The sequence below is a fragment of the Schistocerca americana genome, chromosome 1, assembly GCF_021461395.2.
Source record: "Schistocerca americana isolate TAMUIC-IGC-003095 chromosome 1, iqSchAmer2.1, whole genome shotgun sequence".
NCBI classification, from domain to species: domain Eukaryota; kingdom Metazoa; phylum Arthropoda; class Insecta; order Orthoptera; family Acrididae; genus Schistocerca; species Schistocerca americana.
Genome location: NC_060119.1, coordinates 876,560,661 through 876,584,542, shown reverse-complemented (window position 1 = coordinate 876,584,542; position 23,882 = coordinate 876,560,661). Strand labels below are relative to the sequence as shown.

The 23,882-nt window shown below is 43.9% G+C and overlaps 1 protein-coding gene across 1 annotated transcript in view; it reads left to right on the top strand.

Moving 5' to 3' along the window:
* Positions 1 to 1,136: 1,136 nt before the first annotated feature.
* Positions 1,137 to 23,882, top strand: part of LOC124614096 (B-cell CLL/lymphoma 7 protein family member B-A) — a 43,718-nt gene continuing 20,972 nt past the window's right edge. The window contains exons 1-2 of the mRNA XM_047142917.1: positions 1,137 to 1,371; positions 11,063 to 11,138. Coding sequence (XP_046998873.1) covers positions 1,280 to 1,371; positions 11,063 to 11,138 — 168 coding nt within the window. The 5' untranslated portion in view covers positions 1,137 to 1,279. The remainder of the gene's footprint in view (positions 1,372 to 11,062; positions 11,139 to 23,882) is intronic.

The following is a 23,882-nucleotide window of genomic DNA, read 5'->3' as shown; positions in this document are numbered from 1 at the left end:
ACTTTTTATAAAATAAATTAAAAATGACGCACTGAAAGTTAAATGACTTAACGACTAAGAACTTTCCTAACATATTTTCCAGTTTCAGAAATAACCAATAAACTTTTTATTTATTTATTTTAATGCGAAACAAATAGTTCAGACAGAGATACAAGTAGTCGGTTACCGGCTAATGAAGTGTTGTTGCCAAAATTATCGCCGCAGTTTCCCAAGCAAAAAGTCTAAAACCTCGCTGTGACCTCCTTCTGGAATTTGCCAGTCCGAACGTTGTCGTCACTTTGTATTAATCGTACCTTATTATTTTGATACTTTTTATCTCACTGTCGCCTTTGTGTTTTCTTTTTTGTGGCCTTTTCATCACATTAAATGCAGCCCAATCTACCAAACAAATTAGGGTATCCTAAGCAGACTGCTTGTCTAATGAGGCAACTAGTGGACACGAAAATGCCCATGCGTATGTGCATTCTTTCCGTAATTTTTGTACATGCGCCCTCATTCACGTGTGTCCGCGATTGCGCACGAAGAAAGAGGCATCGTCTGGACATAAATTAACTCTTAAGATACTACATGATGAAACACACATGGGCCCCAGCCGCCTCTCTTTTGCTAAGCATTGCAAGAAATTCCCACCGAACGCGCGAAGCAACACGCTTGTGCGCACGGTCTGCATTTTTTGGAAATTACGCAATCACGAATTGGCATACCTATTTGCGCTGTTGGAAATGTAAGTGCATGCGCCAATTTGAACGAAGGAAAAAGCGTTGTGTGGATGCTGATCTGTGCTGTCGTGTGTGTCCTACACAGTTGTGATGAATGGCCAAAAGACGAATAAATAAATACTTCTACGACTCGTGGTACTTCGCAGACTCAAAACATTCTTGCCGATGAATGTTTTAGTACCTTTTCACTGACGGCCTGTGTGAATGTTGCTATTGGAATTGTTTTGTGGAATAGTTCGATGTTATGTTCTGTCAAATGTGTATCGATTTTCAGTCGTCCAAATCATACATAAATTACATATCGCTATGAGATAATGGTCAAAATCAGTAAAAGCAGGTAAACGCAAGCACATTCGTCTGTCCAAGGGTGTTTCGCTGTTGCATATTACTGATCCCTGTATCTATTGGAATGTCTGTGATACCAAGGAACATCCAATATCGAAGTGGTCTCGCTTGTTGTGTACAGTGTTAGTTGTAGTCTGCTGAAGCCAAGGTTAGAAGCGGTGATACAAATGCAATCTGGCACAGCCGACATTAGATTTTGAGCATCATTTTCCAAAATGATGTCGAGATCCGTAAGAGCTGAAACCCGAAGCCGAGCTAAAGATGACATTAAACGTGTCATGCAAGTCGTCGACAAAGTTCGACATTGGTAAGTTGAAAAAGACTTGTTAATCGTGCTTTTGCTGATCAACTTCGAAAATACTATTATAACTGAACAAAAGCTGTGTGTATTTTCGTGCCTTAAATTTTTCCTGATTGCGGTGTTAAGTGCCGCAAAAGAGAAAGCGGAAGATAAAAATCTCGGTAATGGCGAATTTTAGTTAGAAATACTTTCAAACATTTTCTCTAATGTGAGGATATGCCGAAAAGTGGTCGTGGTGTGGAGGTATTCTTGAGGTGCATAATTTTGAGGGGCAATGGAAATAACCCTGTATAAACTCTGCAATGGTAGAACCAGTTTAACATTTATCATTGTTACATGACGTATTTGATGCGACGATTTTCTTCCTGTTGTCACAGGTTACAGTGGTCGGCAATCTTTCGTAATGGATTTTAAACGACCATTAAGATCTTAAGAGAACGTCAGATATGAGTTTCGCGTTTACTTCTTTCCACTGCCATGGTTAATTCTGAATACCTTAAATAAACTTGGAACGGCATTCTTCAAGCAAATTACTCTTGGTATTTCATGCAGAATTGTAACAGTGCATTAAGCAACTGCAGTAATTCACAGTGAACTGGATTATATGCAGCTTTATAATTTAAAAAAAAAATTGTGCTCTGGCTACATTTCGTAAATTTATTCATTAGCCCACCAGTGCAAAAGATGGTATATGGGTTTATACAAAATCGTAGTCATGACGAAAATTATGTTGCTTTGGAGAAAATTTAACAGCAAAGGTTGCATTCAGTATTACTTATTCCGGATTATTGGTTTCAACAATTAAGCCTAAGTCTGTCGTCTTCTCCTCGGTGAAGTGATGCATTTACTTTAAGTACATGTAAAATCATTATTCGTCTTTACAAATGAGGAAATGGAAATTCCAGATTTTCATACGTAAAAAAACCACACTTCTTATATGTCCTGTTCAATTTTGACTGTATCTCTTATACCATGTTGACATTCTGTTGGTTATTGTGTAGCACATTCCACACAGGACGTATTAAGTTTTTTAAAGATATAAAATGTAGAATTTCCATATTCTCATATGTAATGGCTAATATAACTCTTGTTTATGTACTGTATGTAAATACAAGACTTTACTTATCAGAAGATGGTCTTGACTGTTGAAACTAGTAATCACGAATAACTAGTACTGAATGCCGTCTCGCCTAATAAATTTTCTCCAAAGCTGTTATGGATCACTCCTTATCCCTAATGATGAGAAATTTCAATCAAAATGTGTTGCATTTTTGTTCAGTAATTCTGGCTGCGAATTTTACAGTGTTCGCATATCACTTTCATTAAACATGTAGTTATTGACAGATGCTGTGAATTACATGAGTGGACAGTGCACCAGGTTGGGATAGACAAGGTGTGGGTATCATCAAATTGTGTTCAAAGAATGTTAGGCAGGTGATACATCCTAGTTAGCTGGGTGCCAGTGCAAGGTGGAGCTGTGGCTTTATTTACCACTGTTTGGCAGCAGCCAGATGCAACATACGATCCCTCCCTTATTGGCCATACAACAGCACATAAGAGTGGGGGAGGGGGCAGACTTGCTGTCGGCACTATAGTGGAACACAAAAGAACCTGCAGAGATGCTAATCTTGTGTACCACAATTAACTGTAATTGAATAATATTTTGTTGGAAAGTTCGGGACAAACTGACTAGGTAACTTGCACTGAATATCTGAAAGTTATCTTTGTATGCAGATTAATATAATTTGAAAAGTCTTTCTAACAAGTCTGTTAGGTTATGCAATGGTAAGTAATTCACTTTCTCAGCTATAAGAAGTTGTCAGTAGCTGAGCTGATCATTTGTACTATTTATTTGTCCATTGCTTTGTGTTCCTGATTCAATTTTCCTAAAATATCATTTGAAATGTTAGTTCGAGGTGAAGGAAATTTTGTAAACTATTTTCTGGTATTGTTTTCTTGCCTTTCTATGTGCATTTGATATTTATCAGTAACTTCCATGTATCTGAGTTACTGCAGTACATGGGTAAGGAATATTCTCATGGAAATCTAGGTTGAAGGGGCAGTTTGTCTTCTGCTGTTGGATAAAGACTTTCCAGACTCTTCTGTGCAGTGCAGTTCTTTGCTACAGGCATTTCTGTTGCTTCTGTGTTTTTTCTGGTGTCTCCTGCTTACCTTCCATTGGGTTGACATCATGGTCTTTCCTCATCTCCTGGAATCAAGCGAAGAACGTACATAGTCCAAATTAAGAAAATTGGTAGATATTGTGAGGATAATTTAAAAAAAATGATGTGGAAATGTATATTTGCGGTAGTACATCTTTCTCTTATGGAATTGAAATAATTGTATGTTGTTATGGGCTAGGAGACACCATCTGGGGTGGTTTTACCGACTGGTGTTAGTTGTTCTATTTGACGTCACATTGGTAATTTGTGAATCAGTGAAGATGAGGTGAAGTATGTGGATGTGCTGCAGCTTAGCTTGTAAAGAGTACTCAAAATTAGAAAAAAATAGTGTTGTGCATAACCTCCGTTACTTCTTATACAAGAAGTGTGTATGTAATCAGGGGCAAGGGGAGGGCAGTAGTCACTCACTCATCCTCAGGGGGAAAAAAATAAACTTGCTTTGTTCCCCCATCTTGTACACACCCTTTAAACATTAGCTTGAAGAAAGCCAGACTATACAGTGATGAACTGCTGTTGAAAGAATTTTGCTAACAAAAGCTTTTGTAGCATAAGGGGCAGTCAAATGAAAACAGGACAAATGGAAAAAAATAAACTTATTATTTCTAAAGAAATTGCTGTAACTTTTAATAAATTTATCCCACTATGTAATAAAGTGGTCAGTACATTTATGGAACCATGTTTGTGGTTGCCTATGGAACCGTGGCTGTACCCAGGTGTGCACCTCTTTGTTAGAAACAAATAAATGGAACGAAGGTTTTTCATCAGGGCCCTCAAAACATGGAAATTGCGTGGGATGAGATTGAGACTGCACCAAATAGAAGTGTTGATATTTTTTAAAATGTTTAAGAAAATCATTATCGGCCCTCAATATATCGATGAAAAAATAACGCTGTACCTGCCTACAAAAATATTGGCTGCACATTGTAAATATACTGCTGGTTTTAGAGCCGTATGTTTTAGTATTGATTTATTATTAGGTATTCTGTACATCAACAAGCTAGCAGCTTACCTATCCCCCTAAGAGCAAAAATTTAAAGAACAATGCACGTTCACACTTGGTGACAACCACTTTGCTGACAATCGTACATTTTCGTCACATCAGTTTCGTCTGGAACACTTCCCAGTTCGTTTCATTTCTGCCATTGTGGTGATGGTAAATGTTGTAGTTTCTGTTGGTAGTGCTGATTGCCAGCTTTTTCCCACAGAAATCTCCGCCCACAATAAAGATCTATCTTATCATTTAGATTTTTGTTTCTTATTGCAACTGCTACGCTGTTTCTTCACATTGTAAATCTTGCTATTCCATTCACAACACCACTCCTGAGTGCAATTGGACTTCCTTTGTGCCACATACAATTGCTTTACACATAAAAGAGAAAGATTGGATGTGATGAAAGCTCAAAAAGTCGTAAGACTCTTTCACACAGTGAAAGTAAAATTATGTTCTACTAAAATTTCAAACGAACAACTTCGAATATTTGACAATTCTGAAAAAAATATGAAATAAAGATATTGGCACTCAATATTGCCAGTTTGATATCGTTATGTTGGGGAAATACTGTCATGAGGGAAACATTCCACGTGGGAAAAATATATCTATGCCTTTTAATATGTCTGCTTGTGTCTGTATATGTGTGGATGGATATGTCTGTGTGTGCGAGTGTATACCCGTCCTTTTTTCCCCCTAAGGTAAGTCTTTCCGCTCCCGGGATTGGAATGACTCCTCACCCTCTCCTTTAAAACCCACATCCTTTTGTCTTTCCCTCTCCTTTCCTCTTTCCTGACGAAGCAACCGTTGGTTGCGAAAGCTAGAATTTTGTGTGTATATTTGTGTTTGTGTGTCTATCGACGTGCCAGCACTTTTGTTTGGTAAGTAACACCATCTTTGCTTTTTTTATATATATATATACACACACACACACACACACACACACACACACACACACACACACACACACACACACACACACACACACACACTCCTGGAAATTGAAATAAGAACACCGTGAATTCATTGTCCCAGGAAGGGGAAACTTTATTGACACATTCCTGGGGTCAGATACATCACATGATCACACGATCACACTGACAGAACCACAGGCACATAGACACAGGCAACAGAGCATGCACAATGTCAGCACTAGTACAGTGTATATCCACCTTTCGCAGCAATGCAGGCTGCTATTCCCCCATGGAGACGATTGTAGAGATGCTGGATGTAGTCCTGTGGAACGGCTTGCCATGCCGTTTCCACCTGGCGCCTCAATTGGACCAGCGTTCGTGCTGGACGTGCAGACCGCGTGAGACGACGCTTCATCCAGTCCCAAACATGCTCAATGGGGGACAGATCCGGAGATCTTGCTGGCCAGGGTAGTTGACTTACACCTTCTAGAGCACGTTGGGTGGCACGGGATACACGCGGACGTGCATTGTCCTGTTGGAACAGCAAGTTCCCTTGCCGGTCTAGGAATGGTAGAAGGATGGGTTCGATGACGGTTTGGATGTACCGTGCACTATTCAGTGTCCCCTCGACGATCACCAGTGGTGTACGGCCAGTGTAGGAGATCGCTCCCCCCACCATGATGCCGGGTGTTGGCCCTGTGTGCCTCGGTCGTATGCAGTCCTGATTGTGGCGCTCACCTGCACGGCGCCAAACACGCATACGACCATCATTGGCACCAAGGCAGAAGCGACTCTCATCGCTGAAGACGACACGTCTCCATTCGTCCCTCCATTCACGCCTGTAGCGATGCCACTGGAGGCGGGCTGCACGATGTTGGGGCGTGAGCGGAAGACGGCCTAACGGTGTGCGGGACCGTAGCCCAGCGTCATGGAGACGGTTGCGAATGGTCCTCGCCGATACCCCAGGAGCAACAGTGTCCCTAATTTGCTGGGAAGTGGCGGTGTGGTCCCCTACGGCACTGCGTAGGATCCTACGGTCTTGGCGTGCATCCGTGCGTCGCTGCGGTCCGGTCCCAGGTCGACAGGCACGTGCACCTTCCGCCGACCACTGGCGACAACATCGATGTACTGTGGAGACCTCACGCCCCACGTGTTGAGCAATTCGGCGGTACGTCCACCCGGCCTCCTGCATGCCCACTATACGCCCTCGCTCAAAGTCCGTCAACTGCACATACGGTTCACGTCCACGCTGTCGCGGCATGCTACCAGCGTTAAAGACTGCGATGGAGCTCCGTATGCCACGGCAAACTGGCTGACACTGACGGCGGCGGTGCACAAATGCTGCGCAGCTAGCGCCATTCGACGGCCAACACCGCGGTTCCTGGTGTGTCCGCTGTGCTGTGCGTGTGATCCTTGCTTGTACAGCCCTCTCGCAGTGTCCGGAGCAAGTATGGTGGATATATATATATATATATATATATATATATATATATATATATATGTTATCAACAGTTCTAGTACTGAGGAAGTGTAAGGACTTCACAGCGAAACTTATGTAATGGACTCTCAACAGCCTTGGCAATGTGAGTGAGACCATGGTATTTGGAATCAGCTGAAATCACTAAAATTGAACAAAGCTCCAGGACACAAAGGCATCCCTATCAGATTATATACAGAATTTGCGGCAGAGTTAGCTCCCCTTTAACCATAACATACCAAAGATCCCTTGAACAGAAAATTGTGCCTCTGGCTGGAGGACAGCACAGGTCACACCGATCTACAAGGTCAGCAGAAGTGACCCACAAAACTACTGTACGATGTTCTTGACGTCCATTCACTGTAGAATCTTAGAATGTATTTTGAGCTTGACATAATGAACTTTCGTGTCAGCCAGCATGGATTCTGAAAATACTGATCGTGGTGAAAATAACTCACTTTTTTCACCTGACGAACTGAATAATTTGGATCAAGCAGTGAGGTATGTGCAGCTTTTCTAGATTTTGGAGAGGCAGTTGACTCAATACCACTTCTACACATTTTATCGAAAGTGTTATCATATGAGGTGTCGTGCAACATTTGTGATGAAAGAGGATTTTTTGGTAGGGAGTTTTGGGAGGGAGTTGTTGAGAGATGTAGAAGTAACTTCAGATGTGCCCCAGGCAAGTGCTTTGGAAACCTTGCTGTCCATGTTGTATATTAATGACCGTGCAGACCGTATTAATAGTGTGGGATTCAGTTTGGCTGTTTAAGGATTTTTCCTGCTGACAAGACTGGTGACGTGCCACAGAAGCTGAATAGTGGACAGTAGTTTAGTGTGTTCATGGAGAAACAATATTCATTGAAAAAAAAAAACAAGAGTTTGTTGCTTAAGTTATTTTGTTTCTTTTGCCAGTTCAGTACCAAAATTTATAACTAGGAGATAATAAATAATTCTTCGTGAAAGTCGGAAGTGTTTTTCCTCATTTGTTTCTTACAGTAGTAATCTCTGGATTTTTTGTATTCTGTAATGAAGTGCTCTGTGGAAAACCCATACAAATATTCATTCAGATCTTGATAACATTTCGAAGTGGTACAAAGATTGGCAACTTGCTTAAAATGTTCAGGAATGTAGAATTATGCAGTTCACAAAATTGAAAAAGTCATATGGCTACACCTTCAGTCACAATTGGAATCGGTCCACTCATACAAATATCTGGGTGTACAATTCATAAGGCTACAAATAGAACAATCACTTGGCAGAATACTACGGAAATGCAATCAGTCAACAAAGGCGATTGCTTAAACACATCACTCTTGCGACCAGTCTTAGAAAATTGCTAGTGTGTGTGGGACCCATACGAAATGGGACTAACAGAGGTTATTCAGTGCATACAAAGAAGGGCAATGAGAATGGGTGCAGGTTTGTTTCTCTCAAGGGAAATGATCACGGAGATGGTGAAAGAAATAAAATGGCAAATGCTTGAATATAAATGCAAACTGAAACTTGAAAGCTTACTTTCAAGAATGGATGTAAATAATTTCTCAACAGTTAGAAATTACATTTGTTGCTTCTCATGTGTAGTTTCTTTTTTAGCAGAGCTGATGGTAATTAAGAAAGCCCTATGTGTTATTAAATGGACCTCTGTCAACAGTGTTAGCGTGTGATTTCTGCTGCTCATGTTGTTCTGACTGTATTCATACTACCTGTTCTGTTTTCTTTCTTGAGTCCAAAGTCATGTTGGTATCCCAGGGACCGAACTGGCTGGCTGTTCGGTTAGAGGAGGATTCCAGGTACAGATTGGCAGATGCAGATAAGACCTCTTAATTAATCTGAGAGGAACATCTGGTCTGCTGTTGCCCCCTTGATAAACTTTGCACTAGCAAGGAGATTGCAGCTACATGGCCCTTCTCCTTTTTTTCCTCTTGAAAGAGCTCCACCATTCGTCATGCCAGATTAAAACATAATTTTATCATACGTAGTGGGTCATTCCTCACATTGTAGTTGTGGATCATGACAGATAGTAATTCAGATCCTGATGAAATCTCCCCCCCCCCCTCCCTCCCCCCTCCTTTTGGCTTTGTGCCATACTTGGTCTTCCAGATTCTGTGCCTCTAATATTGCTGGATGGGTATGGTCAGTTGAGCTGGTTCGTAGTTTACTTTGAGAAAGTGGTTTCTATCCTCAGATTGAAATTTTAAACTGGTTTTGGGGCAGGGGTCGGAGGGCTGGGACATCTCCAGCCACATGCTTAGCCCGGGGAGTCCTTGACGCTGTCACCTTAGCTAGCCATCTTCGTCAGACTTCTTTTGCTCTGTTTTAATTGGCCCCATTTTTTTTCTGATGAATTTTTTATATATTTTTAGTAGCACTCCAATAAAGGCAAGACCTTATGGATTCCTTATCATTCATACTAGCTGCTGATGAAAGTACAATTGAACAGGTTTTTGTGTTTTCTCGCAGCAAGTGGGCTCTATTCTCATCTTTAACAGTTTGACAGATTGAGGGTAGGACAGTTGTGGGAGGGACACCCTCCATTGTATGCTGAGCTCAGAGCTACACTCACCTGATTACCACCCACTTCCTGATGTGGTTTTCTCTCTCAACTTATTTTACGATTATTGTTCCAACTGATTACATTTTTATTTATTTATGTTTTTAGTGATTTTACTTACAGTATGACAAATCTGCAAGTGAGAAAGCTGTGTTTATTTTATTATTGTCATAGCCTTTCTTTAGATTGGTGAGGGATCAGAGATGGGTGAGTTTTCACTCAGCACCGATGAACCTTGGGGAGCCTTTGTCTGCTCGGATCTGCATACTGCTCCCTACCTCAATATTTCTTTCAGTGCCTCAGTTTTACCACCCTTACATAATATAATTGTTTGATCAAATTTCTAGCTGATGCCACTTATCCCAGATTTCCTCTTGACTGAGGGACTGATGGCCTTGCTGTTTAGTCTCTTAACCCACCCAGCTGTTTTGTCAGATAAAGAAAGCTTTGGTCCTGAAGAGAGCATTTGCCTGTATGCTTTTACTCATGTTTATTATTGTGCTGTCTGTAAGGTCTTTATCATTACTTTGGGTGTAATTTTATTTTGGATAATGCATTAAGTTCTCTTACATAAGATTGTGTTATGAATAAAACTGATTGATGTGCCTAAGGCCTGATTAATAAAGTAGAATTTCTAAACTAAGGATTTTGTAAATGATCGTCCAGAAGGCTTACAAACAGGTTGTTTTTTTTTTTTAAAAAATCTTCAGAGTCATCAGTATCAGTTCTCTGCACATTTAGATGCACTGTTGTTTTTATGTTTTCAGCTGTGATATATACAGGGTGAGTCAGGAGGAAAGGTACATGCTTTGAGGGGTGATAATATTAGTGATTCTGAACAAAATATTTTGTATGGACGTATGCCCTATTCCTAATGGTTTCAGAGATAGAACGCATTTAATATCACTTTTGTACATTTTTCTTGAATAACTTGAAAACCGCACTCTCCAGTGAAAACTTGTCGCAGCACAAAATGAAACTATATTAAATTTCCTACAAAAAGGTCCTATTCATTTTTTCTGTAGAACTAATGGTTTGTGCAAAGAGAGCGCGAAAATGTTGATAAACTTGCTCGACGCATGTGCGCAGTAGCTTACAAAGTTTTTGTAGGCCAATTTGAGATAGTTTCCTGACTGCTAGGCCACAAATGTCCCATATCAAACTGTTTCTCAATGTGCTACTTCAATATGCTATTTCAAATTGGCCTACAAAAACTGTGTAAACTACAGTGCATGTGTGTTAAGTGCTTTTCAGCATTCTCGTGCTCTCTTCGCACAAACCATTAGTTCTACAGAAAAACATGAATGGGGCCTTTTTTGTAGGAAATTTAATATAGTTTAATTTTGTACTGTGACACGTTTTCACTGGAGGGTGCGGTTTTAAAGTTATCCAAGAAAAACATACAAAAGTGATATTAAATTTGTTCTATTTCGGAAACCATTTGGAGTAGGGCATATATCCATATGAAGTTTTTTGTTCAGAATCACTAATACTATCACCCCTCAAAGCATGTACCTTTCCTCCTGACCCACCCTGTATTTGTGAATGCTGTTAGAATAAACTTGTGTGATTTGTTTATAGGGAAAAGAAATGGGTGACTATAGGAGACACAACTATGAAAATCTACAAATGGGTCCCAGTTTCCAGTAGTGAACAGGTAGGTATTGTAAATTCTGTTGCTTTATGTGAGTTTAGTAATAACCATTTAAGGTGGTCTCTTAAAGTAAGTGCTGTTATGTTCGTAACTAATACTACAAGGCAGGTTAACCATTTACAACTTGCAAGTAATTCCACACATTTTCTTACTCATTTCTCTATTGGCAGGTGATTTTCAGAGTTTTTGTGTTTCTCCACAGTAATGTTACAGTAGTCAACAAAAGACCCTTAATTTGTAGTGTTTCTCGCCTTGGAGAATTTGTGGTTTCATGTCAATTAATAGATAAGCTTGGTGTCCATTTTTCAGGGTGGTAAAAGACTGTGATACAGATTTTTATTGAAGCAGACATGACTGATGTTAGTATGTTTTCTGAAACTCCTTGAACAGCTGCAGCTATACCAGTGACTCACTGGTAGTGAAAGCTATATCTGTGTGCAAGCTCTTGCCCTACTTCTGAAGAGGTACTGAAATTTTTTGTTCTGCACTTTCATGGCTGGAGCTCTAACTCTTCATAAGAAATTGGTAGCAGTGGCTAATTCTTATTCCAAAATGGATGGACTCCTCCTCAAAAAAATAAATTGTTTCTGTAATTCTTCGGTATCTCTCTATCTTGCAATGCAGTCATGGAATAATGGTAGCATTTCCTGCAGTTCTTATAAAATGGGGTGATTACTTCTTTAGTTGTATAAATGCTTCATGAGAATAAGCACTGAACTGAAATTAAATATGATTATAGGAATTTCCATTTTTTTATAAATCTGCAGGATAGGATGGCTTGGCAGGTGAGAGAGTAAATTTTCCTATAATACAACAAAATACTAGTATCTCTTCATCCTTGTTTAGTAATTATATTTTAATAAGTATTAGTAATTATGGGCCTGAAGATGCTTCATCATTTGGAGAGATAATTGTGTAGGGTACTGCAAATGTCAGTTTGTAAAAATGAAACATGAGTCTTCCAACTGAAAGACAGTGGACAGGTAGTAGGCATCAAATTCTTCATTTGTGTGACCATATTGTCCGTAGTTGGTTTAAAATTCCTAAGGGTATTTTCATTCGATTGTTAAAAGTACAAGTTTTTTTTGCGTCAGATGAGTTTCACTTTATCCAGGCAAAGCATTATCTGGTCTGTATTTAAAAATATCTACAATTCAATTGTTTTTAAGATTGGAAAAACTTCACTAACAATTTGGTTTCTACTTATGTAAGTAATAATCAAGAAATTGTTAAGAAGCATCAGTGGTTTGTAATTAAAGATGTATACAATTTGATTTGTTGTTAAGATAGAAAAACAGTTCATTATGTTTGTACTGGATTGCTGGCGATAAATTATGGTGTATCATCTCCATCAGTAGGGCTTTTGTTGGTCTGGATTCGCTTCACCAAGTGAAACTAAAATGTTTTTTTGTATTGGCATTTGTCAAGATGATGTAATGTTGAATCACAAGTCAACAAAACAGTACACACGGGCACAACTGAAATGGGGTCGTGCTAAACTGTAGTCCAGTGTTGAAGTCTGCTCCCCAGTTGATCCTCATTAGCAAATGGAGCATATATATTACATTTTTGTACTCTTCAGTAATGTTTGATGTGAAAGTTCCCGTGGGCCTTGTCATCGAAGACAAATATTTGACTATGATCCACATGTAAGTCACACATTCAGATTTTCAGACAGCAAGGCTTTTGTTATCTGTTCTTGGTGAATGACTTGTTGAACTACTTAATCCATTTGCCTCAAATAATTTAGCCTTCAAATTGTTTCTTATACCAGTATTTCATTCTCTGCATGACTACATTTATCAGTATGGTGTAGATTGGCAGTTGAAGTCCATTGCCAATGTGTTAAAAAGGAGCAGGGACAAAATTGCACCCTGTTATAAACCTGTCCTGTACTTACTCTTGTAGGGTTTTGTTGATTATTTTGCATTATTGACTGGACTATGTGCATAGACTATGTTGGGAACACTACAGACACATCCATTTATACAGAACCTATCTGGAAACCAAATGGCATGGAAACCAGTTCTTAATCCATTATCATTATTTTTGTAAGCTTTAGATTGGAGCTTAGCAGCATTATGGGCTAGAACTAAGGGTACTGTCTGGAGATTTCAGGTGTTTCTAAGAAACAACTATTGGTGGCATTATCTAGTGTAAGATTTCACACTATCAATCAGTATCTCATTTTTGGTTGAAAAGGGTGCTGACATCTGTTAGTGCAGTAGCAGCTGTGGAGACTTCATTTGTGCATTATATTAAAAGTTTCTAAGTAGGAACAAGTTGATTAGTCTGTGTTCTTCTGTAGTTTAATCTTTCATTTCTTGTGTTTTTATAGTGTACATTTCCACCATCTTGAGTATGGGTAGGAACTGATTGCTGTGTCCCAATGCAAGCAGAGCTGGAGACTCTATGCTCACAGCTCCAGGCTGGCTTTGGTCACGCAGCTTGAGGTGTTCTTAATGGGCATCACTGTGAGGGGCTGGAAATGGAGATTTAGAGAACATCCAGCACGACCTGTTTGTCCCCTGGTTGGTCCACTGCTGAAGTCGGCCCAGGAAGGGGTTCAATTAAGTAATTGCACAGTGGTAGCCCCCACCCCCGACCATGCAGGGAGTGAACTATTGGTGCCTGAGTTGGAAACTCCTCACGTATGCCAAGGAGTATGTGCTCATTGTGGCTGGGGCAGGGGGACTTCGTGCAATGGTTAATGAGCCAGGTTGCTGTTGTCGTGGCTGGGTGGTGCCTGCAGGGAGAGAGGCCCCACCTGGATTGGGTGACTCCAATGCAGATGAAGTGGATCAAACTTTCTCCTGCTTGTGGCTGCATGGCCGCAACCCCACAATGTTTCCTTCCCTGGCTATGCTGTGGGAGGAAGATAGGGCTAAGAGACAAGGCAATTGGTACAATTTGTACTTTGTTCTAGGACTGATAGTTATTTTTGATGACAAAGCTATTATTCTTTGTTGACCATCTTTAGGCCAGGTTTGGTGAAGTAGCAGCAAGTTTGAAAATAAAATGGGGTTCAGTTCTGATTAAAATAGCATCCACCACTGTTGAGGGTGCTGCTTGCTTATGACAAGCAGGGTGACATTCCTGTTTGTCACTGTCCATAAGTCTTGGTATGTTACAAGGTATCATTGTCTTCCACTGTAACCCCCTTTCACAGACATATGATGAGTTACATGACAATTTGGAGTGATGGGTGTGCTTATTTTGTCGTTAGTGTTGAACCAGGACCAAGGACAATAGGGTTGATACTGGGGCTTTAGTCTGGGCCTTCAAAGGAGACTCGTTGCCTGAAAAGGTCAAGGTGATGGTTTATTGATGCAATGTGAAACCCTATGTTCCCCCTCCCATGCAGTGCTGGAAATCCTCGAGATTTGGACACATCTTCGCATTCTAATGTCAGCCCCATCTGTAGGGATTGTGGACATCAGTTGTAACACATGAATGCTCCTTGTCCGCATGCCCCTTCCCCAGGTGTCAGCTGTGAGGAGCACCACCATTCCCTCTCCTACTGTGGTCTTCCCTTCCCTGGCAACACTCTGGGAGGAGAGCCAGGCTCACTGGCTTGGGGTACAACACTTTCTCTGCTGCCTTGTTTGTACTACTAGTAATGCCAGAGACCTGTTCACTTCCACTATGCTATTTTTGTGGAAAATTAGACAAGTTTGGCAAAGAGGAGTCTCTCAGTAAGATGAGGTTGGGTTCGCTTTTGATCAAAACTACTTCTGCTGTCCAAGCTGCAGCCCTTCACGCTTCTGATCTTGACGATGTCCAGGTGTCCATTGCACCTTGGCAGAATATAGTTGAGGGAGTCGTTTTTCATAAGGACCTCAACCTTCAAACTGATGAGGAACTTTGGGCCCATCTGGAACAACAGAGCTTTCGCTTTGTTTGGAGCTTTCGCTTTGTTTGGAGCTTTCGCTTTGTTTGGAGCTTTCGCTTTGTTTGGAGCTTTCGCTTTGTTTGGAGCTTTCGCTTTGTTTGGAGCTTTCGCTTTGTTTGGAGCTTTCGCTTTGTTTGGAGCTTTCGCTTTGTTTGGAGCTTTCGCTTTGTTTGGAGCTTTCGCTTTGTTTGGAGCTTTCGCTTTGTTTGGAGCTTTCGCTTTGTTTGGAGCTTTCGCTTTGTTTGGCATGTTCAGGAAGATCGTAAGGACAGTCGCACCTACAGGGATGCCTTTATTGTGGCATTTGATGGAGATAACTTCCTGAAGAAGGTAAAGGTTATGCATTGCCAGTGTGACTTGAAGCCGTATGACCTGCCACCCATGAGGTGTTTTTGTGCTTGCATTTTGGGTACGTCTTCCTGCTGTACAGTGGACCCTCTGTGGTGAATGTGGACATCCACCCTATGGGGGGGAGCCCCAAGTCTTCTGCCACCTGTGTGTGTTAGTTGTCATGACTGTCATTCTCCATGCTCACCAAGATGGCCTGGCTTATAAGAAAGAAAAGAAAATACAGGAGTATAAGTCCCTTGATCGATTCTTACACTGAGGCTTGCCGGAAATATGTTAGACTTCACCCTGTGTTGATGACTTCTACCTTCACCTGTGCTACATCTTTCTCCCCTACCCCGTCTGTCGCCACAGTACTGTCCCCCTATCTTCTCCTCAGCATGATTGGCTCCAGCCTGTTTGTCTCCCATTTGGATACCTGCTCCAAGCTTATTCAGTGGAACTGTAATGGATACACTGTAACTTCCCAGAGTTGCAGTCACTTGTTGCATGTATCTCATTGTACTGATAATCACTCACTACCACATCGTGGGTTCCATGCTTCTTGTCTGAACCGGGTCGGGCTTTTGAGAGCTTCTGGTGGTGGTAGCACATTGATACGTATGCACATTGTTAGTACATGGCTCCCACTTTGCATCGCATTGGAAACAGTTGCCATCTGGGTCTACTTGGACTCTGTGGTCACAGTTTGCAATTTCTTCTCCCCCCCCCCCCCCCCCCCCCCCCCCCCCCCGCTCTCCACTGACAGGTCACCTACACATGCTGCCCTAACTGCCCTCCTTCCCTTCAGCAACTATCTCTTTCTGTCCCCCTTTGGAATTTTAATGCCCATCACCCTTTGTGGGGCAGTGCTTTTTCATCTTGTTGGGGGTCCTCAGCGATCAATTTCTTGCAGATTAGGACCTGTGCCTTCTTAATGATGATGGTTCCCCTAATCATTTTAGTGTCACTTATGGCATTTTCTGTGCCATTGATCTTTTGCTTTCTTCCCCTCCCCTTCTCTTTCCTTTTGCTGGTCACCACACGATAACCTATGTGATAGTGACCACTTCCCATTTATTCTCTCGTTCCCTTCGTGCCTACTGATGACCAGTTTACCTTGTTGGGATTTCCATCATGCTGATTGGCCTCTGTATACCTCCCATGTCTTGTATATGTCTTCTTTGTCAGGTTGTATTGACATTGTCTGTGATCTGTCTGATAAGATAATCCACGCTGCTGGTATTGCCGTTCACGTTTGATGGACCCTGTTCGGTATTGGCCACTTCCATAGTGGGGCACGGCTATTGCCACTGCCAACTATGATCGTCGTCACGCCTTGCAACATTTTAAGAGGCACCTGTCCTCTGCTGGTCTTATTATCTTTAAATGTCTTCATCCCAGAGCCCATTACATAAGCAGAGCAGCATTCTGTATCCTCTAGGTTCTTCTGACCCTTTATTGGTCGTGGGCAACACTGTGCACTCTCCAAGGTTGTCAGCACAGTCTATTGTTGCATGCCTTGCCCATGCAGGTGGCCTTAGTGCAGATCCATCAGTTCCCGCAGCCCATTTTGTGATGGCACCAATGTCAGCCTCCTATCCATCCACCTTCCTCCTCCAGAAACAGCAGGCTGAGGTTTCCTGCCTATGTTTTACCCCCTTGTCAGGCAGAATCCTACAGTGAACCTTTCATTGAATGGAACTTCTTTTGACCTTCTCTTCTTCCCACGGTGCTGATTCTGTTCATAACCAATTGCTGCAACACCTCAATCCTCTTCTCCCTCTTCTCCCTCTCACTGGAGAGACAGTATTGTGGTTCCTGTTCTTAAGGCTGGCGAGAATACATTGTCCCTTGATAGTTACTGGTCAATGAGCCTGATCAGTGTCCTCTGCAAGTCATTAGAACATAAGTTGGCTCACTGGCTCCATTAGTTCCTTGAAACTTGGGATCATTTATCTCCTTAGCAATGCGGCTTTCAGGACGGCCAGCCTTCATCTGATTCAACTGCAAACTGCAGTTCGCCAGGCCTTTTCTCGGTGCTGCCATCTTGTTGCAGTTTTCTTAGGTCTTTGTAAGGCCTATGACATGGCTTGGCACCATCACATTCTCCTTAGGCTCCATGAGTTAGGTCTTCAGGGCCCCCCTCCTGATTTTTATTCACCAGTTCTTGCCCCACTGGTTGTTCAGTGTCTGTCAGTATCCTTCTCAGGTCTCTGGAGACCCAGGAGATTGGTGTTCCACAAGGCTCCATTTTAAGTGTCCTTTTTCTCATCACTGTTAATGGACTTGTGGCCTCAGGCAGACTGTTGGTCACCCCTGCTCTGTATGGGGTTAATTTCTGCATTTGGGCTAGTTCCCACTTGGTTGCCTCTGCGTAAAAACAGCCTCCAGGGTGTCATCCTGCATACTTCTACATGTATACACTCGCACGTTTTCAATTCTCTCACCTTTAGTCGATGGTGGTGCATTTTTGTCACCGTACTACGGTCCATCCTGATCCGGATGTCTACCTTGACATGCAGCACCTGACTGTGGTCCCTCAGTTCTGTTTATTGGGTCCTCGTTTTGACAACAAGCTTACTTGGTTTCCCCATATCTGACATCTGAAGATTGACTGCTTTTGTAAACTCAATGGCCTTCACTCCCTTGTCTACACCTCTTGAGGCAAGAGTCGTTCCACACTTCTCCACCTTTGCTGGCCATTAGTTCTGTCTTGTCTGGACTATGGTTGTCAAGTTCATGGATCAGCTGCCCATTCCACACTGCTCCTCTTGGACCTGAATTACCATTGTGGTATCTGTTTAGCCACTGGTTTAACACTAACCACATCATTAGTCTTCTGGTTGATACTGGGAACCCTCCCCTTTTGCTTAGGCGGTCCCAGCTCCTGGTTTCCTGTGCAATCACTATCCGCTTTTCCTCATCTCTCCTATTCTGTTCTTTTCTCAACTTTGGGCTGTCACTCACCTGCTGCCGGGCTTCAGGTAGTTTTACTAGTTGGGCTCCACCTCGCTTCTGTCTGCCATAATTTCCATCTCCCCTCTCTTGATCAACCCCTCGCCATTGCCCCCTTGGTTGGTTCCTTGGCCCTGGATTTGGATGGATCTCTTCTGGGGTCTGGATACCTCCATGATTTTAGTGGTGTCCTATTGTTTGTTCTGAACACCCTTACAGGAATTTTAGGATCCCATTGTTTCTCACACCGATGGCTCTAAATCTGTTGATCATTTGGGGGTATGCTTTCATGTCTGCTGTTGGCACAGAACAGCATATCTTGCTTGCTACGTATGGTGAGTTCACCACAGAATTGATGGCCTTCTATATTGGGCCCTCTGCTTTATGCAATGGTCCTCCCTCACATGAATTTTGTTACATGTGAACTCTGGCCTTCAGGCTATTGCTCAGTGCTTTTCCTGCCACCCCCTTGGTCTTTGCCATCCATGGCCTTTTTGCTTATCTTGGTGATGCTGCTTGTTGGTTGATTTATTTTGGGTTCCTGGCCACATAGGTCTCCCAGGTAATGAAGTTGCAGATCTGTTGGCTGGGCAGAAGGGGGAGGGACACCTACCCCCTCCTCCCCAATCTCTTTGAAATGTCCTGGGACAGATTTGCAGCTTTACATTAAATCCCTTTTTTCTCAGTTGTGGACCAACTCTTCCAAGGCTACCTCACTGTCTAATAATGCAATCAAGGCTACTCCATCCACATGGTGCTCTTCCCTCCACCTCTCCCAGCAGGACCCCTCAGAGATTCAGCATTGGTTTGCTGAGCACAGGATTGGTGACCCCTGGGTTCCTGAGCTGGGGACTGGTAAGCGCCATTAGCCTTCTGTTACCTTAAGCTACGGGCATGCTTCTGCGGCCACTGTGTGGCGCAGCGGTGGAATGTTGTGTGTTTTAGAGAATAAAGGTCTTGGCTTCACTGCCTGGACAATGAGGAAGGTACACACCTCTATAAAAATCCCTCAACCTCAAGGTGTGCTATGTGCTGATGACTGTTGAGGTAAAACAGTCTCTAATGGGCAACCTGTGGGGCACTGCTACCCCCCCCCCCCCCCCCCCCCCCCCCCTTTCAGTTGTACAAGGCTTGCTCAGGTATGCAGGGCTGTGCCTGGGTCAATGGTTGTTTCCCTAGTGTCTCGTGGGATCCCTATGGAACGGTGTCACCAAACTACTACTACTACTGACAAGATGGGTGTACTGTCGGGTAGTACAAACATCTGCTCATCGAAGAATGCTTGGTTGGTTAGTCTTCCTGAAAAGAATTCTTAGAATCTTAGTGTGTCATAACACTTTTATTGTAATCAAGCGAACGGGGGGAACCTTTGATAAGCTCTCCCTTTTCTATGTTTTCGAGGCATTGGAAGGTATTGCTGGGTTCCTAAGAAGTTTCTACTTTGTAGTGGAACACTTCTAGTTGAAACTGCTAATCCAACGGAAATATCTAAGATCCTGAGATGTAAGGCATTAGATGACTACCCAGTTGGAGTCGCATAACACCCTTAACTTTGGTAAGGGCTTGGTTACCTGCTCTGATATAATGGAGATGGACCCCATGGAGTTACTTGAAGAATGGAAAAATATGGAATTTTGGAAGTGCAGAACTATATGAGGAGAGTCAGTGGCAAACTGGAAAAATTGGCTACATTTATTCTAATGTTTAGTATGCCAGACTTACCTTGAACATATCCTTGCAGGCTATATCTGTCTTCAGATTCACCCGTTTAGTTCCTAACCCAATGCAATGCTACAAATATCGGAGATTTGGCCATGCCACTGTGTGATGTTAAGGGAGTGCTATGTGTGACAATTGTGGAGGCTCAGCTCGCGAATCGGGCAGTTCTTGTACACTGCTCTGGGGCATCATCCAGTGTGGTGTAGAAAGTGTGAGGTTTACAGTGAGGAAAGGAAAATTCAGGACCTCTGGTTTTTGCTACTTCTTTTAAATCAGCCCTTAAGACACCATTTGCCAAGTGTGATGCCTTCACACGAACTCAGAACACAGATTCAAGTACGAGCACATGCACTTGTTGGTGTAGCTGTGGAGGAAATGCACCACTTGAAACTGAACTTTTGGAAGCCATCAGCAATGGGCTTAGCACCTAAGCCACATATCACTACCCACCACCAGAAGCCAACTAAGCCATCCCCGCAACCCAGGCAAGCATCTCCTCTCATCAGTGAAAGAAAAGTCCTTCAAAAAGTAGTTCAAAGTCCAAGAAGGCAATAGTTAAACCTTCAGATCGGTGAGCTCTCTCCCTCTCTGATGGGGTCTATGCTTCAGAGGATATGGACTTCCAATCAGAGGAACTGGGAACTGGCTAACATTCCCCCTGACTTCACCGGTAAATCACTGCCTCCAAGGGAGAAATAAAAGAACAACCATTGCTAAAAAATGGCTTCCACAGGGACTTGTGTATTGCAGTGGAATTGAAATGGATATTGCTCACATTTGGAAGAATTACAGCTCCTGGTCCAGGAGAAACTGTTCTGTGTCTGCTTACAAGAAATGCATCTTAAAATCACTGACACACATGCATTACGGGGTTACAACCCATACAGGAAGGATGATACGACTGGAGACAAGGGTAAAGGTGGAGTGGCTGTTTTCATTGATGCCAGATGCCACTCCTTTCCTGTCTCTCTTATCATGGCCACGCAAGCAATTGCTGTGAAAGTTCACACCATTTAATATTACAGTGTGGCCTGAGCTCCCAGTTGGTGCACATTGACAACGCAGAAAGATACGTACACTCCTGGAAATGGAAAAAAGAACACATTGACACCGGTGTGTCAGACCCACCATACTTGCTCTGGACACTGCGAGAGGGCTGTACAAGCAATGATCACACGCACGGCACAGCGGACACACCAGGAACCGCGGTGTTGGCCGTCGAATGGCGCTAGCTGCGCAGCATTTGTGCACCGCCGCCGTCAGTGTGTCAGTCAGTTTGCCGTGGCATACGGAGCTCCATCGCAGTCTTTAACACTGGTAGCATGCCGCGACAGCGTGGACGTGAACCGTATGTGCAGTTGACGGACTTTGAGCGAGGGCGTATAGTGGGCATGCGGGAGGCCGGGTGGACGTACCGCCGAATTGCTCAACACGTGGGGCGTGAGGTCTCCACAGTACATCGATGTTGTCGCCAGTGGTCGGCGGAAGGTGCACGTGCCCGTCGACCTGGGACCGGACCGCAGCGACGCACGGATGCACGCCAAGACCGTAGGATCCTACGCAGTGCCGTAGGGGACCGCACAGCCACTTCCCAGCAAGTTAGGGACACTGTTGCTCCTGGGGTATCGGCGAGGGCCATTCGCAACCGTCTCCATGAAGCTGGGCTACGGTCCCGCACACCGTTAGGCCGTCTTCCGCTCACGCCCCAACATCGTGCAGCCCGCCTCCAGTGGTGTCGCGACAGGCGTGAATGGAGGGACGAATGGAGACGTGTCGTCTTCAGCGATGAGAGTCGCTTCTGCCTTGGTGCCAATGATGGTCGTATGCGTGTTCGGCGCCGTGCAGGTGAGCGCCACAATCAGGACTGCATACGACCGAGGCACACAGGGCCAACACCCGGCATCATGGTGTGGGGAGCGATCTCCTACACTGGCCGTACACCAATGGTGATCGTCGAGGGGACACTGAATAGTGCACGGTACATCCAAACCGTCATCGAACCCATCATTCTACCATTCCTAGACCGGCAAGGGAACTTGCTGTTCCAACAGGACAATGCACGTCCGCATGTATCCCGTGCCACCCAACGTGCTCTAGAAGGTTTAAGTCAACTACCCTGGCCAGCAAGATCTCCGGATCTGTCCCCCAGTGAGCATGTTTGGGACTGGATGAAGCGTCGTCTCACGCGGTCTGCACATCCAGCACGAACGCTGGTCCAACTGAGGCGCCAGGTGGAAATGGCATGGCAAGCCGTTCCACAGGACTACATCCAGCATCTCTACGATCGTCTCCATGGGAGAATAGCAGCCTGCATTGCTGCGAAAGGTGGATATACACTATACTAGTGCCGACATTGTGCATGCTCTGTTGCCTGTGTCTATGCGCCTGTGGTTCTGTCAGTGTGATCATGTGATGTATCTGACCCCAGGAATGTGTCAATAAAGTTTCCCCTTCCTGGGACAATGAATTCACGGTGTTCTTATTTCAATTTCCAGGAGTGTATATAGCTTCTTTTCTGTGTTTACTTCGTAGATTCTTACTTAAATTGCATGTGAGTTTCGTATAGGAGGTGTAATTTCGAGTTTTAGTTACTGTAATTGTACATTCAGGCAGATTGTAGCGCAGTCGTTAGGCGTTTGTACAGGTTAGTTCATACATTCTTTGCGTGTTTTCCTTGCGTTATCTAGGCACGGACTCGTGTTTCAGTAACTGTTGTTCAACATCGATTAGAATGGACAGGGACTGTGATTGCTGTGTTCAAATGAGGGCTGAGTTGGCATCCCTTCTCTCACAGCTGCAGGCGGCACTGACTTCGGTCGCGCAGCTTGAGGCTGTTGCCAGTGGGCACCACTGTGGGGAGCCGGACTTGGGTATCATGGGGATGTCAACCTCATCCCATCTGTCCCCAGATCGGTCTGCCCCTGTGGTTGCCCCGGTTGCTGCCCGCAGTGGGGTTGAGCCCTCGCCTGTGGTTGATTGGGAGGTCATTCCAAGGCGTGGCAGGCAGCGAAAGACGTCCCTGGAGGCTGATCAGAAAGCCTCCCCGGTGTGTCTGACAAACAGGTTTCAGGTACTGTCTCTGGCTGAGCCAGATGCAGCTGCCTGCCCTGTTTCAGAGGATGATTCTCAGCCTTCAAGGTCCGGGCAATCGCAGAGGGTGGGCTTATTGGTAGTTGGGAGCTCCAGTGTTAGGTGCGTAATGGGGCCCTTTAGGGATATTGTGGCTAAGGAGGGGAAGAAATCCAGTGTGCATTCCGTGTGCATTCCGAGTGGAGTCATTCCTGATGTGGAAAGGGTCCTTCTGGATGCCATGAAGAGCACAGGGTGCAGCCAGCTGCAGGTGGCACATGTTGGCACTAATGACGTGTGTCGCTTTGGATCTGAGGAAATTCTCTCTGGATTCCAGTGGCTATCTGATTTGGTGAAGGCTGCCGGTCTTGCTTACGAGATGAAGGCAGAGCTCACCATCTGCAGCATCGTTGACAGAACCGACTGCGGACCTTTGTTGCAGAGCCGGGTGGAGGGTCTGAATCAGAGGCTCAGACGGTTTTGCGAGCATGTTGGCTGCAGATTCCTTGACTTGCGCCATAGGGTGGTGGGGTTTCGGGTTCCGCTGAATAGGTCAGGAGTTCACTACACTCAGCTGGCGGCTACACGGGTGGCGGAGGCTGTGGGGCGTGGACTGGGCAGTTTTTTGGTTAGAAGGCCTCGGGAAAGTACGGGGCGGGCTGCAATCTCAAAGGGTGCATGGCAAATACAGGATGTGATTGGATCAAGGAACAGTCTGAATTGTAGTTGTAGATTGTTGTAGTTGTGCTGGGAAAGTCCCTGAGCTTCAAGCACCAATAGAA